Raw genomic sequence first — 17,049 nt, 5'->3', positions numbered from 1 at the left:
AAGGTGCCTTTATTTATTTATTTATTTGTTTGTTTGTTTGTTTGTTTATTTATTTATTTATTTATTTATTTAATATTTTATTTATATTTTATTTATATTTTATTAATTAATTAATTAATTAATTAATTAATTAATTAATTAGATTTGCATGCCGCCCCTCTCCGCAGACTCGGGGCGGCTCACAACAAAACAAAACAATTCATGACAAATCTAATAAGTATAATTTAAAATATTTTAAAAACCCCATTTACTAAGCAAACATACATACAAACATACCATGCATAAATTGTATATGCCCGGGGGAGATGTCTCAGTTCCCCCATGCCTGACGACAAAGGTGGGTTTTAAGGAGTTTATGAAAGGCAAGGAGAGTAGGGGCAGTTCTAATCTCTGGGGGGAGCTGGTTCCAGAGAGTCGGGGCCGCCACAGAGAAGGCTCTTCCCCTGGGGCCCGCCTACCTACATTGTTTAGTTGACGGGACCCGGAGAAGGCCCACTCTGTGGGACCTAATCAGTCGCTGGGATTCGTGCGGCAGCAGGCGGTTTCGGAGATATTCTGGTCCGATGCCATGAAGGGCTTTATAGGTCATAACCAACACTTTGAATTGTGACCGGAAATTGATCGGCAACCAATGCAGACTGCGGAGTGTTGGTGAAACATGGGCATACCTAGGGAAGCCCATGACTGCTCTCGCAGCTGCATTCTGCATGAATAATAAAATAAAAATGAAATGAGATTTGGTTGTGCAGATATCGTCAGTGGAGCTGGTTGAAGCACGCTCCTTTGAGCTTGGAAGCAATTGCATCTTTCTGCAGGGTCAGCTTGGTCGTTGTAGGAGTTTTCACATGTTGTCTTTGTACGCACATACAAGCTACGTCATGGCAATCCCAGAATTGTTTGAGTACTTTGAGGTTGGACCCATGGCACCACTGCACTCTTTGCATTTATCCTTTTGCAAAACAATACAGTACACAGTTGTTATATCTAGAGGTATATATCAGTTTCTAGAAATCATCAAATAAATTTTATAACCTTAGTTAATAGAAACATAGAAGATTGATGGGAGAAAAAGACCTCATGGTCCATCTAATCTGCCCTTATACTATTTCCTGTATTTTTTCTTAGGATGGATATATGTTTATCCCAGGCATGCTTAAATTTAGTTTCTGTGGATTTACCAATCACATCTGCTGGAAGTTTGTTCCAAGCATCTCCTACTCTTTCAGTAAAATGATATTTTCTCACGTTGCTTCTGATCTTTCCCCCCAACTAACCTCAAATTGTGCCCCCTTGTTCTTGCGTTCACTTTCCTATTAAAAACACTTCCCTTCTGAACCTTATTTAACCCTTTAATATATTTAAATTTTTCGATCATGTTCCCCCCCCTTTCCCTTCTGTCCTCCAGACTATACAGATTGAGTTCATTAAGTCTTTCCTGATAAGTTTTATGCTTAAGACCTTCCACCATTCTTGTAGCCCGTCTTTGGGCCCGTTGAATTTTGTCAATATCTTTTTGTAGGCGAGGTCTCCAGAACTGAACACAGTATTCCAAACGTGGTCTCAACAGCGCTCCATACAACGGGATCACAATCTCCCTCTTCCTGCTTGTTATGCAGCCAAGCATGAACCCCAGCGACCGATTAGGTCCCACAGAGTTGGCCTTCTCCGGGTCCCGTCGACTAAACAATGTCGTCTGGTGGGTCCCAGGGGAAGAGCCTTCTCTGTGGCGGCCCCGACTCTCTGGAACCAGCTCCCCCCCGGAGATTAGAACTGCCCCCACCCTCCTTGCCTTCTGTAAAGTCGTTAAAACTCACCTCTGCCGTCAGGCATGCGGGAATTGAGGCATCCCCCCCCCCCTCGGGCCTATACAATTTGTGTGTGGTATGTCTGTGTGTATGTCTGGTTTAATAATGGGTTTTTAAAATGTTTTTAAATTTATTAGATTTGTTATGAATTGTTTTATTGTATGTTGTGAGCCGCCCCGAGTCTATGGAGAGGAGCGGCATACAAATCTAATTAAAATAATAATAATAATACTTGCTTTCCCTACCGCCTGATTAAGCTTTTCAGCTCACCTGATCTATCTTTTGCTTTAGTTTTCAGACAAAACGGATAGAGATTATTACACTCTGGATGACATGTTCGTTTCCAAAGCAGCAAAGAAGGAGGAGAGTGGGAAAGAGGAGGAAAGGGAGAGAAACCAAGCGATTCGTGAGCATCAGCGACTTGCCGCGTGCATGGAAAAATGCCCTCATTGCTTTGGTAGCTCTGAACTACCTAAACACTTAATCATTGCAATTGGTAACAAGGTAAGGGAAGAGCATCAGTTACTTTGACGTAGAAATGGACGGATTGAACGAAGGCTGTTCTCTGTGCATGATGTTGTGAAATTAAAATTAAGATGGCTTCTTATGACATGAATGATTGCTTTTGAATAACCCAGGCTCTTCAATTAAGAGGAAAAAGCCACTTCAAGGATGCAGCAGATATGCGTCCGGCTCTGTCTTGAATGATAAACTTAATCTTCCGTACTTCAGATTTGTTGATGACCTTGCTGCAATGGTACACAAGATCTGAATATTTAGGTGGCACAAGGAGAGTAAATAACTGGAGGCCAAAGCAGAGTTGAGTTCTAAGACGAGAAGAGTCATAGAGGAAAGGTGAAATTACAATTGGTAGAAGCAAACAAAGGCACAAAGGCAAACAAAGTCATTCAGATATTTAAAAACAACAGATATAGCGTCTCCTCCTTATAAAATGAATTTGGAATTAGCTTCAAAGAGCTGAAAGAAACTATTTTAAGGCATCACATTCAATCTTCTGCTTCTTGCAGAAATCCAGCATCCTTAAGAAACGGGCTTGAATATGTTTAGTGAAGGGATTCTGGTCCAAATTGGATGTCATGGCAATCTTTCTTTCTTTCTTTCTTTCTTTCTTTCTTTCTTTCTTTCTTTCTTTCTTTCTTTTTCTTTCTTTCTTTCTTTCTTTCTTTCTTTCTTTCTTCCTTCCTTCCTTCCTTCCTTCCTTCCTTCCTTCCTTCCTTCCTTCCTTCCTTATTTTCTTTCCTTCTTTCTTATTGTCTTTCTTTTTTTCTTTCTTTTTTTCTTTCCTTCCTTCCTTCCTTCCTTCCTCCTTCCTTCCTTTCTCTCTGTGTATTTTTTCAGACTCTATATACAAATAAAAGAACCTTATGGCTGAGAAATAATAACGTTTCCTGTTTTGCCATTTTGTCTCATTCAAGAACCTGTCCCATATGGATCCTGTCCTATATGGATATGTAGAACCCTGAATGTGGAAACCACTTAGCAGATTCCCCACTACCGGAACTTTTAGTTCTTTTAAAGTGAGAGTCTCTCTAAGTTTTATATCAGGTCTAGTTTAGCTGGAATGAATCATGGAAATCTTAAGGTCAATATGCACTAATTGGATGCTCAAACGTTGCATTTTCTTTTCTAGGTTTACTTATCCTTGCCAAGGTACCTGTCTCTTACTGAAGGTCATTGCCTGATCACTCCTATGCAGCATTACACGGCTGCCACAGTTCTAGATGAAGACATTTGGGAAGAAATTCAGGTGAGTATAGCTTCTAGTTTGATCCGGCTTTTTATGATGTGGGTTTTGTATGCTGTAGGTATTGTATATCATGATACCATGCTTTACACCTGGGTTCCTCAACCTCTGGGCATATCTATTTGCACCTAGAAACTAAGAGGAACATATGTGCCAAGTTTCAAGTTTGTAGACTTTACAGTTCTGGAGATTTCATGATGAGTGAGTGGAACTTGGCTTTTATATATATAGATCCATCCCCAGTGTTCTTAAACATTTCATAAAACCTGGAGTTCTGAGCATTTGTGCAAAACTCCCTGTTCATCTTTCGCCTTTGTTGTTGAAACGGACACATTTACTTGGCACAAAAATTGGGCACGCAACTATTTAATCTGGAGATAGCTTGCTGTTAATAAAGCTTGGTTTTGTCAGCTGCAATGTGCAAGTACCATCTAATTTGCAAAATAAAGATCTTTTAAAATCACCTCTTGTGCTCTGCTTGCACCACAAATTTGGATATATCATAAATAAACAAAATTACAATCCAAGCACATAGGAAAAACAATATTAAAAATGGGTGTCAGACATGTCTTTTGGAATGCTGCCATTATTGCTTTCAGTCTGAAATATATAAAGTTTTCAGTGGAGGCATAAACTTTTGCACTCTGATCACGGATATGAAATACAAAATCTCAGAGAAGGTTTAATGAAATCTATAACAAGGGAGGACTTTGGATCTCAATTGCAGAAATCCAGATGACACTCTGTAGCAGGAAATAAATAATAAAATACAGTGTAGTTTTTTTTCTTGCCGTCAGATGGTCATCCAGATTTTTAAAGCTCAGAGCTGATAGGCCTAGCGAAGGCCTTTGTCTCAGAGCTGAGCTAAGCCCTGTCTTTTGGAAAGTCAAGCTTTGATCTATTTTAGTCTTAAGTCTCTGGTTCCATCAGTCACGTTGTTACGCTGTGGATTTTGTCAATTTCCCAAGCGAGAAACTTTGCTTGTTATGACACTGACATTGGTAAATTGGGAGATGTAATGTTTGTTCTTCCTTGCTGTCTCTGGGTTCCCAGATATTTTGGTCTGGGTAATGGCGGATAAGGCTACAGGGAAGGGAAATCGATAAAAATTAAACATTGCACTGTTCTTCGTTCTCTGCTGGACTGAGTGTACTTCTCTTTGGAAATTTGGGAATACAGGTTTTCTTGTTTCCAGGTTTTGTTCTTAAATTCAAAAATATTGACAGGATGATCTGATTTAAAGCATTATTCTATGGTAGGGGTGGGCAATTAATTTTGCCATGGAGCCGCATGAGAAATTGGGATGGTTTTACAGGGCCGGACTAATATAATTAACGCAGTTCTACCCAATACAGTGGTACCTCGACGTACGAGTTTAATTCATTCCAGACCTGAGCTTGTAAGTCGATCAACTCGTATCTCGAAGGAATGTCTTTAGACTTTGTTTTTCATGCCGAGATAACCGGAAGCAAGGAGATTTTTGCGCCAACTAGCGGAAGCTCGGCTCGTATCTGGAATTTGAGCTCGGGTGTCGAACAGAAATTTCGCTCGTGTCACGGCTCGTAACTTGGAATACTCGCATGTGGAGCAGCTCGTATCTAGAGGTACCACTGTACTGTAAAGCCTGACCTAAACACCCAGACCCACTCTACAGACCCCTAATTGTTTGCTTTACGGCAACATGGTGCACCACAGTCACTGCTCTGGAGTGTTTGCGTGGTTTCTGTGCTTGGCCGCTCTCGGTAGGAGGTCGGGGTCCGCTCCAGTGCGAGGATGAAAGAGCTCAACTCGTCTGCCGGGACTCCTCCGGTTCCTGCTTTCCTCATGATTCATCAGGAAACCAGGAACCGGAGGAGTCCCGGCAGATGCAGTGAGCTCTTTCATCTTCGCACTGGAGCAGACCCTGACATCCGTGGACCGGTTACAGATAGAGGGTGGGCCGGTCACAGACAGCGGGCAGACCGTATGCAGCCCACAGGCCCCCCCTTGCCCAGGTCTGTTCTATGGCTAACATTACTGGGCTTTTCAAATGAACATTGATTCCTTTGCCAAGCAATTTTAGGCCATTAATTTAGTCATGTAAATTATGCATGCTTTATTGTCGGCTTCTGTGTATTTTAATATGTATGTTATTTTAATTGTCTTCATGCTTTAGGTTACAAAATACATAAGCAAACAAATAAGTAACAACTTTTAGAAGTCCTTGGGAATCTAGGCAACTTCAGCTTAGCTAACCTCAAGCAATATTTATAAAAATATCAAAATTGTCTCCTAAATCTTCCAGAGAATTAAACCTGGTACTGGTTATTATATATGCTGAATGATAACCGAACCTCATCGTAGTAACTACTGTGACAAAGCAGTTTTTTGTGTGTGTACTTTGCCACAAAAGTCTCCCAGAATGTATGCTAGTGGTAATGTCAAGTGGTAATGAATTAACCATTGAGTTAATTTCTTACTCTGGATGACAAGAACGGGATATTTAGCTGACTGGTAAAATGGTTCCTGAAAATGCTGGTCAGGAAGGAGGTTGTTTCTGTTTATTTTTGCATTTAATTGTCATTGAAACTCAGACCTTCTGATGCCAGGATTTTGGTTGATAGCCTTTGACTATCTCTGCGACAACCTTGAGGCTGATAAGAATTCTCAGCACAGTGGGAAAAAAAATAATCTAAAATGGAAGTTTGTTGGCTGTCTTCAGATTTTCTCCAAATATTTTTTTGGCAAAGAGTGTAACCTGTCTCCTCATCCTATTTGGCTTATGTATATTATGAAATGTGAGTTTTATAATATCTAAGATGCTGTACAATCGGCCCATGATTCAAGCAGATGCAGACTTAGGGTTATTATTTTGAGGACCTCCAGTTCTTAGCACTTTCATCTTCCTTACTGAATATTATTACAATATTTCAAGTCGGGGTTATAGACTCATCTTTCATTTACTGGAAATCTGGACTGTGATTTCCACCTTTTCTGTTTATTTCTAAAAAGTCCCAGTTTCCAAAGACCGGGACAGAGATACAAATTGATTATCTCCGTAATTCTTTGTGGCATTCCAGCCTATGCAGGATAATGAGTGACTGTGAATAGAGGTCAAGTCTGTTACAGTTAACAGGTTAGATAAACCTCTGCAGAACAGAGATGAGAGATATATGATTGCTTTTCTTTAAGGGAATATTATTATTGCACTTAAAGGTCAACGAAGCCTGATGAAAATACCACATTTTGACAAATTATGTAATTGGAAGGCAGAGTGGAAGAATGGTGGCATTTGGAGTCAATATAAGAGAAGAAATTAACTTCTGTGTAAATGTGCCTAAAGGACCCCCTGTTGTTTCTACTTCTATTCATGTTGCCCAATAATTGAACTTCAGTACACCTTTCGTTTGACATATAAGAAGACTCTGTGTACCAAGGACCCCACAAGATGTTCCTCTGACATTCTGCATACTGTATAAATATTTAAAATTATCCAGTAGGCTAAATTATTCATTTTTATATTTTATTTTGCATGCAGCAAAAATGCAAAATGTAGGAAGCTTCCCACCCCCTGGTTAAAATATTCTTTATGCATAATATTTAAAAGAGGCAGGATAGATCTTTCCCCCTAAAGGAGAAATGGAAAGAATTTTTAACAAAGACAGAACACAGCCCCATTCTTCCTGCCATAGGAAAACAGGTCTCTTGGATAGGAGATTTTGTATCCATTCAGAAAGATTGGGACAATCTATTCATAAACAGATCCCCTTCAGTCACAAACTTCCACAGAAGGCTGGAGCTGATCAAATTAACAATTTACACTCCCCCACCCAAATTCTAAGGGTAGGACATGACCTTAAAGACATAATAGGATTTATCCACCGCCATTAGAATAGCAAAAGACACAAGGCTCACTACATTGCACAACCCCCTGGAGCATCTCAATCACCAAACCCCAGAACCTTATAAAAATCCATCCACTCACTATGTCAGCCATCGCAGAAACATGCTGCTGTCCCTGAACTTCCTGGAAACCAAATAAACTGAGATCTTTTTTCCCCTTGTAGCCAGCCTCCATTTTATTTCCAGTGTTTCCCACCCCCAACTTGGAACCAGAATGTATTTCTTCTAACACTATGAAAAGCGTAAAATTTTTCAGTTCACTGCAGATCCCTATGACAATCATTAAGTGTTATACCACATGATTCTTGACAAATGTATATTTTATTTTATGTACGCTGAGAGCATATGCACCAAGACAAATTCCTTGTGTGTCAAATCACACTTGGCCAATAAAAATTCTATTCTATTCTATTCTATACAGTGATATCTCGTCTTATGAACCCCTCGTCATATGAACTTTTCGAAATATGAACCTGGGTTCAAGATTTTTTTGCCTCTTCTTCCAAACTATGTTAATCTTTCGAACCCGTCGCTGCTGCTGGGATGCCCCGCCTCTGCACTTCCATTGCCAGGTGAAGGCTCCCCTTGTTGGGAAACCCCACCTCCGGACCTTCCGTTGCCAGCGAAGCGCCCATTTTTGCGCTGCTGGGATTCCCATGAGGCTCCCCTCCATGGGAAACCCCACCTCTGGACTTCCGTGTTTTTGCGATGCTGCAGGGGAATCCCATCAGGCAACGGAAGTCTGGAGGTGGGGTTTCCCAGCGAGGGACACTCAGCGAAATCGCAGCATCACAAAAGCACCAAAGTCTAGAGGCGGGGTTTCGAGGACTTCGGTGTTTTTGCGATACTGCGATTTCGCTGAGGCTCCCCTTGCTGGAAAACCCCACCTCCGGACTTCCATTGCCAGCAAAGCGCCCGTTTTTGCGATGCTGGAATTTTCCTGCTGGGATTTCCCTGCAGCGTCGTGGAAACATGGAAGTCTGGAGGTGGGGTTTCCCATGGAGGGGAGCCTCAGGGGAATCCCAGCAGCGCAAAAACCGGCACTTCGGCTGGCAAAAGGGGTGAATTTCGGGCTTGCACGCATTAATCGCTTTTCCATTGATTCCTATGGGAAACATTGTTTCGTCTTACGAACTTTTCACCTTATGAATCTCGTCCTGGAACCAGTCAAGTTCGTAAGACAAGGTATCACTGTATTTGCATAGTCACATTGCCTAATAATATTTGAAAACTATTGTTTTCTTCTCTATTTCTTTCCCTTCCTGCCCTCCACCCCACCTTTTCTTGTATCAGGTATTCAGAAAAGCCTTGGTAAAGATGTTTGAAGCTGAAGAATTGGATTGTGTATTTCTGGAGACAAATTTAAGTATAAGCAAACAATACCACATGGTATATGAATGTATTCCTCTCCCAAAGGAAGTGGGGGATATGGCTCCCATCTATTTCAAGGTAACAATTTTTTTTAAACTAATCTTGTTTTCTTTTGACCCTAAAGCATAGAAAACCTAAATGAGTTATATGAAACTACTCCGATAATATGGTCTTCAGGTTCTTAAATGATTTGTTTTTATAAGAAAGTTAGCCAAAACTAGCAAAGGCATCTCTCATTTTATTGTACTTCCTTTTATAGGCACATAATAGAAACTGTATTTTTGTTTTACAAGACCTTCCATCAGCAAAGAAAATTATTGCTTGTTAAAGACTCAGATGACGATTCTTTTTTTCTTTTCTTTTTTCTCCCCCCCCCCCTCACCTTTTAAAGCAAAAAAGTATTTTTAAAGTATGCCACTACCTGGAAATAGTCACATTAAACTAGCTATGGAGGTGGTATTACAGTGTTCCCTCGATTTTCGCGGGGGTTGCGTGCCGAGACCGCCCGCAAAAGTCGATTTTCCGCGAAGTAGAGATGCGGAAGTAAATACACTATTTTTGGCTATGAACAGTATCACAAGCCTTCCCGTAACACTTTAAACCCCTAAAGTGCAATTTTCCATTCCCTTAGCAACCATTTAGATTATTACTCACCATGTTTATTTATTAAAGTTTATTAAAAAAAATATTTATTAAAGTCGGATGAAAGTTTGGCGAGGACGTATGACGTCATCGGGCGGGAAAAACCGTGGTATAGGGAAAAAAACAGCAAAGTATTTTTTTATTAATATTTTTGAAAAACCGTGGTATAGCCGTTTCGTGAAGTTTGAACCCGCGAAAATCGAGGGAACACTGTATCCGCTTTGATCCACTTCCCAGGGGATCAAAGAGGAGAAAGCAAGCTTTTTTCATGAATGATACCCACTAGTAGAAGTGAAATATAGGATGTTGTAAAATGCAAATTATTTTTTTCCTAAAAATGACTGATTTGGATTTGTTCCAACAGATCCGTTGAATCCAAAATGCCATTTATATACTGTGTATTTTGAAGTAATTTAAATGGCATGTGAAGATATTAGTAAATATGGGAGCTTTTACTGACATTATGATTCTTTGGCCTGAATTTCCCTTCCCTTCCCCTCCCTCTTCCCTTCATATGGTGATAGTCGTGATGTATGAGTGGGTATACATGAAAATAGTCTCCCCAAAATTTTCACAATTATTGAGAGGCAATAGAGTGCATTATTCTATAACGTGAAAATTCTTATTTTGAACTATTTTGAACTCTGAGTCTTCGGAGAGGGGCAGCATACAAATCTAATATATTATTATTATTATTATTATTATTATTATTATTATTATTATTATTATTATTATTATTTATCAATACAACACAGCAAACGAGATCACTATGCTGGATTTCATATTTCATCTCCAGTCGGGCGCTTCCCAAGCACCTAGGACTGCGTGATGTAGCGGCGAATTATGTTTGCCGATCCCAGTAAAGCGGCCTTTTGCAATTGACAGATGGAGATTTTGTCAATTCCGATGGTTTTCAAATGTCCACTGAGATCCTTTGGCACTGCCCCCAGCGTGCCAAGTACCACTGGGACCACTTTCACTGGCTTATGCCAGAGTCGTTGCAGCTCAATTTTTAGATTTTCGTATTTCACTAATTTCTCTAGCTGCTTCTCCTCAATTCTGCTGTCCCCTGGGATTGCGATTATTATTATTATTATTATTGTTATTGTTATTATTACAGTTAAATTGCAGTTCTGAAACAGTGAAATAAAAAGAGAAATCTACAGAGTAAAGTTATTACTACATCAATCTTCACTATGCTTTACTCTAATACCTAAATTGAATTACCTAATTAGTATGTACTAATGACATTTCGGAGAGCCAGTTTGACGTAGTGGTTAAGGTGTATCAAAAGTAGAAACCAAGAGATCATCAGGCGCAAATCCAGCTGGCTGACCTTGGGCCAGACACTTTCTTGCAGCATTATGAAGGAGGCAATGGCAAAGTCACTTCTGAAAAACCTTGCTAAAATAACTACAGTCTCCAAAAACCGGACACAATTGAACAGGCGGCCAAAAATCTTCAGTCTCCCTTCTGATCATAATTTGAGGGTGGGGAGAGGTCCAAATGTATTGTACTTCGCGTCAACACTTTGCCATTTAGTGGACATTTTATATATTCTTGCAATATTTTTCACCCCCAGAAAGCTATAATGGAATCAGATGAAGAATGGGCCATGAATAAAAAACTAATTAATCTAGGCTCAAAAGATGTTCGCAAATCGGTAAGTATTCCAAGCTCGTCATTTGTAATGCAAAGCTGATTTCTACATGTGAATGCAAGCAGTGCTTTTCAAAAGACAGCGTCTTTATAATAAAAGATTACATAGAAAAAATACATTAAATAAAGTTGATGAAAAAACACATCTGAATTCCAAGGCTAAATCTAACCATAGTAACTGGCATATTTCAAGGAAACTCTGAGAGATATCAACGGGAATACTTTTTAATTATCTCATAAGGTAATTCTTGAAGGTATTGGCATTATTGGTAGATTTTCTCTGCTTCACTTCCATATGTCTTCCATATGTAATTACTTTGTTGAGTCCCATTAAATTCACTAAGATTTTAGTGAAAGATGCATGGCTTGCATTATATGTAGTGGCTTCTGGGATCTTGAATTGGGTTATAGACCTGGAATAATTTGAAATTTTCAGCTAGATGATTTGTTTCCTTTAGAAGAGCTATGATGCAGAATTGGGAAGAAAGGCTATTTATTATCCTGCCTTTCTTCCATGGTTTTAGTGCTGCTTATAAAGAGAACATCTTTCATTTTTATTTTCCCAAATAGTTATTCTGTGAGGTATTTTGGACCAAGGAATAACGATTGGCTCAAAATCACCTATTGAGATTCTATGGGGGAGGTTGGACTTGAATCTTTTAACTTTTCAAAGCCTCTTTAACTTTGCAACCTTTAAATCTATAACCTCTAAATTTTAACTTGGTTTTAATTCAGTTTATTCTTTATTTCTTTATTTGTTTACGCACAATAGACAGAATCTTGCCAGTCTAAACCCTTATTATTCTCATCCTAATGGATGTATCCTGAGACATTTTAGGGAGTTACCATTCTAACATTTTCTCTTTGAATCTGGACCCTGGGCTATGATGCTTCTTGTCTCACCTGTCTTTATTTTATTTATTTATTTTGTCCAATACACCAGAGGTCCCCAACCTTTTTAGCACCAGGGACCGGCTTTAAGTTAGACGAGTTTTCCACGGCCCGGTGGGAGGAGGGGGGGGGGGCCTTTGGTCATATGGGGGTGGGGTTATGGAGGGGTGGAGCTTAGTGACGCAGCCCTCCACACTTCTCCACAGGGCGGGGAGAATCAGGAGGCTCCTTTGGCGGCTGGGGGCTGCCTGGCTTTGTGATTTTGGCTGGGGGGGGGGAGTTAGGAAGGTCCTACTTCTCCCCCCCAGCCAAAAATTCAAAGCCTATCTGCTGGATACGGGCGATGAGTGGGACAGAGCGGCGCGGAAGCCTCTTGCAGCAGCTGCCACAGCCACCGGCTTCGGCGCCGTTCGTCCCGCCCATCGCCCGTATCCAGCAGAAGCTGCTGCCCGAGTGCTCTTGGCCGGCGGGATTTAAAGTGCTGGGGTGGGGGGTGTCCCAGCGGGAGGCGAAGCACTGGGGTGGGGGGGCTGTCAGGACACCCCCACCCCAGCACTTTGAATCCCGCCGGCCAAGAGCACTCGGGCAGCAGCTTCTGCTGGATACGGGCGATGGGCGGGACGAACGGCGCAGAAGCCGGTGGCTGTGGCAGCTGCTGCAAGAGGCTTCCGCGCCGCTCTGTCCCACTCATCGCCCGTATCCAGCAGATAGGCTTTGAATTTTTGGCTGGGGGGGGAGAAGTAGGACCTTCCTAACTCCCCCCCCAGCCAAAATCACAAAGCCAGGCAGCCCCCAGCCACCAAAGGAGCCTCCTGATTCTCCCCGCCCTGTGGAGAAGTGTGGAGGGCTGCGTCACCGCCCGACGCCCCACCCCGTCCTGCATAATGTTCTCTGCCGGGAGGGCAGCGCCGCCGCGGACCGGCTGAAAACCCCCAACGGCCCGGTCCCGGTCCGCGGACCGGCGGTTGGGGACCTCTGCAATACACAATGAGGGTTTTAGTGGGTATATATCTATATACACATAGTAAAATACATGATGAAGGTTATAGAGGAACAATTTTCTTCCTGGAAAATTGCTGCTTCACTGTAGTCCATCACATTTTTCCCTCTGTAGGCCCCAATTTGCCCAGGCTGACTGTTTAACAGCAAGAGGAGATACTGTAATTGCCTGAGCAACAATTACTGGAGACAGCAATTGTCAGGGTGCATTTAATTTCTTCAACATTTGGCATGCTTGCTCCTCCAAGAAAATCTTACTAAACAAGCCTCCTAGCAAGGCAGATAGCAGAATGTGAAAGCAGGCCCAAGAGAAAGTTCTTTGCTACTTAGACAATTATAACATTTTAAGATACTATTGATTGGCTCGATACCTAATATTGAGTCTGGAAGTCCTAACATTATTGATTACTAAAAGTGTCTAGTTTGCCATTTTACATCGGTAGTTCATTGTTTAAGACAACCTCTACTTGTATTATGTTGGTAACGAAAGCTCTGATGGGAGACCATGTGACAACAATTTGTCTTTTGGGGGTGGGGGTGTTTCTTTTACTGTGTCTCCTATTTGTCATGGGTTGTTAAAGAGATTGAGCCCACAGTGCAAAATTTTAGCTTGAATAAATTTGGAAACTTTATAAGTTTGGAAACTTATCGGAAGGTAAATAAATAAGCCAACCATCAATTTAAACATTTTAAGGATTTGGAATTTAATATGTATGAAAGAAATAATTTACGTACTGTCTGGATAATAATGATGATGATTTTGTTTTTTGTTTGGTATTTAGGTGCCAAAAGGTTTGCCTTACTTCTCTGTAGATTTTGGCCTGCAAGGTGGTTTCGCTCACGTCATTGAAAATCAGTACATGTTCCCTCATTACTTTGGAAAGGTATTAAAATGCTCAGCTTCTGTTCCGCAAGATTAGTGCTTTTTGTGTATTTACTTAAAAACTTTACTGTAGGCCATGGGTTAATAACTATATTCTTTAGAATTACCTGAGGATGCAAACATTGTATCTGGGGTTTTATTGCTTGTCAAAGCTCCCAGCATGCAACATATCAAAACTGCCGATAACTATTTATTTATTTATTTATTTATTTATTATTTATTTATCAGATTTGTATGCCGCCCCTCTCCGCAGACTCGGGGCGGCTCACAGCAATAATGATACAATGTAACAAATCTAATATTGAATTAATTTATAAAACCCCAATTTAGAAACCAATCATACATACTAGCATACCATACATAAATTTTATAAGCCTAGGGGGAGGGAAAATGTCAATTCCCCCATGCCTGATGACAGAGGTGGGTTTTAAGGAGCTTATGAAAGGCTAGGAGGGTGGGGGCAACTCTGATATCTGGGGGGAGTTAGTTCCAAAGGGTCGGGGCCACCACAGTGAAGGCTCTTCCCCTGGGTCCCACCAAACGACATTGTTTAGTTGACGGGACCCGGAGAAGGCCAACTCTGTGGGACCTAACTGGTCGCTGGGATTCGTGCGGCAGAAGGCGGTCCTGGAGATATTCTGGTCCGGTGCCATGAAGGGCTTTCCTTAAAGAAAATTATATATATATATATATAATATATATAATATATTTACATATAATATATATATTATATAATATATTTATATAATAAATATAATAAATAATAATAAATAAATAAATAAATAATAATATATATTATATAATATATATTATATAATAAATATAATATATTTACAGCAGCACGAAGCTTACAACTTCAGCCTGATGATGGTGAATGTGATTTCACCGAAACGTCGCATAGACATGAAAAATATTATACGGGGCAAAACCCGAACTCAGAACAATCTACACACACACACACACACACACACACACACACACACACACACACATGTCACATGTTTTTTTGCTGAATTTGAAAATTAAGGGAGACTAGGATAGATCTATTTCGGCCTTATTTTGGCCTCATCAGCTAGCCATACCCACTGGGACTTGAACCTGTAACCTTTGCCTTGTAAGGCAGAGAATTATCCTCTAAGCTACAGTATCCAATCCCTTCAGCTCTGCACCAGGGAAGGGTTACATATTTTTGTGTCGAATCACAGCTCCTTATTTGCCTCTCGCCCCAATCCAGGGCCATTTCCAAGGCAGTTAATTTTATTGATAGCCGACAATTCTATCTGTATGTGTCACATGTTTTTTTTGCTGAATTTAAAAATTAAGGGAGACTAGGATAGATCTATTTCGGCCTTATTTTGGCCTCATCAGCTAGCCATACCCACTGGGACTTGAATATATATATATTTAAAAACAGAGATATTCTGTTCCTACAAGCGTCAGGAATAGATTTATGGAATAACTCCAGGTATGTTACCTAGATGAATTGGGAATTATTTTAGTTCAAATCCATATTCCACCCCCAGCCTTCCATGGCTTTTGGGAGGTCTAGCGTGCATAAAACATTTTAATGTGGTAGCCAGTTAGATGACTCATCTCTTCTTAACATGCAAAGCTAGAATGATTTTCTTTTTCTGCTTGACACTCTTTGTTCGAACAGGTGTGGGTTTTTCTGTTATTTTAAGAAAAAATAATATTCTTTCCTGTTTCGAAAGGAAATAATTGGTGGCATGCTAGATTTGGAACCCCGGCTTTGGAGGAAAGGACTGCGAGAAAATTTTGAAGACCAGAGAAAGAAAGTGTTGCATTTTGCTCAGAAATGGAAATTGTATGACTTCACTAAAAGTAAAGAATGAAAAAATTCCGCAGATGCTGATATATTGGATCCTGAAAAGTTAATGAACTGTCACAATCTACCAAAATCGAACTCCTGCTGAAAGTAATAAACATGTTTTGTAAAGTGAACACTGGAACGGATAATAATACTTTAAAGCAAGACAAAAAAGTGGATTGAAGTCAAGATATTTGAGTCACGTATAAATCGTGTCCAATGTACAATATGTAGATATATGTTTGAAGAAAATATGAAGTCCTTATTTTAATAAATAATGTGTCTTGTTATCAATATTCCTGCTTTGTATTGTGATGATGACCCAGGAAAAGGCACGAAGATCATACATATAGCCAGCTGAGAGTTCATACTCCCCATTAATGCTCCAAGTTCCTCCCCCCCACCAACATTCCCACGTTCTTGGCAAGTCCCAGAGCAAAATGCACACACACACAAATGGCAGCTTCTGACTGCGCACAGTCCCGCAAAGCAAAGGAACAGGGAAATGAGTCCGTGAAACAAGGAACAAGGCACTGAGTCCCCAAAATAAGAGAAGGAGAAAGCTATTTTGAATCTGCTTCATCTTCTCTCCCATGATAAGAGCCACCCCATGCGAGCAGATGTGATAATAAAGGCAATATATCAATTAGTCCAGGATAGGGAAAGCATTAGTTGTGTTCAAACAATATCTTAAATTCATTATTTGAATGAATAGCTTTTTGGGGTTAATAGAATACATTGCACCAGAAAAAGACTGAGTTTGCTTACATTTTAAACCACAAAATTAATATACTGCTCAAAAAAATAAAGGGAACACTTAAACAACAGAATGTAACTTCAAACTTCTGTGAAACTTCTGTGAAATCAAACTGTCCACTTAGGAAGCAACACTGATTGACAATCAATTTCATTTTTCGAGATACGAACCTGGGGTTCAAGATTTTTTTTGCCTCTTCTTCCAAAGTATTTTAACCTTTCGAACCCGCCGCCGCCGTTGGGAAACCCCACCTCCGGACCTTCCGTTGCCAGCGAAGCGCCCATTTTTGTGCTGCTGGGATTCCCCTGAGGCTCCCCTCCATGGGAAACCCCACCTCTGGACTTCCGTGTTTTTGCGATGCTGCAGGGGAATCCCAGCAGGCAACGGAAGTCCAGAGGTGGGGTTTCCCACCGTGGGGAGCCTCAGCAAAATTGCAGCATCGCAAAAGCACCAAAGTCTGGAGGCGGGGTTTCGAGGACCGGTGTTTTTGCGATACTGCGATTTCGCTGAGGCTCCTTCATTTTGTTGTCAGCACATTCAATTTTGTACAGAACAAAGTATTCCATG

The 17,049-nt window shown here is 40.6% G+C and overlaps 1 protein-coding gene across 1 annotated transcript in view; it reads left to right on the top strand.

Moving 5' to 3' along the window:
• CWF19L2 (CWF19 like cell cycle control factor 2) overlaps positions 1-16,019 on the top strand; it is a 99,575-nt gene extending 83,556 nt beyond the window's left edge. Inside the window, exons 13-18 of the mRNA XM_070749727.1 lie at positions 2,097-2,309; positions 3,457-3,573; positions 8,746-8,901; positions 11,048-11,128; positions 13,797-13,898; positions 15,610-16,019. Of these exons, the coding sequence (XP_070605828.1) occupies positions 2,097-2,309; positions 3,457-3,573; positions 8,746-8,901; positions 11,048-11,128; positions 13,797-13,898; positions 15,610-15,750 (810 nt within the window). The 3' untranslated portion in view covers positions 15,751-16,019. The remainder of the gene's footprint in view (positions 1-2,096; positions 2,310-3,456; positions 3,574-8,745; positions 8,902-11,047; positions 11,129-13,796; positions 13,899-15,609) is intronic.
• Positions 16,020-17,049: the final 1,030 nt, after the last annotated feature.

The sequence above is a fragment of the Erythrolamprus reginae genome, chromosome 4 (assembly GCF_031021105.1).
Source record: "Erythrolamprus reginae isolate rEryReg1 chromosome 4, rEryReg1.hap1, whole genome shotgun sequence".
NCBI classification, from domain to species: domain Eukaryota; kingdom Metazoa; phylum Chordata; class Lepidosauria; order Squamata; family Dipsadidae; genus Erythrolamprus; species Erythrolamprus reginae.
This window is presented reverse-complemented; position numbering and strand designations above follow the sequence as displayed.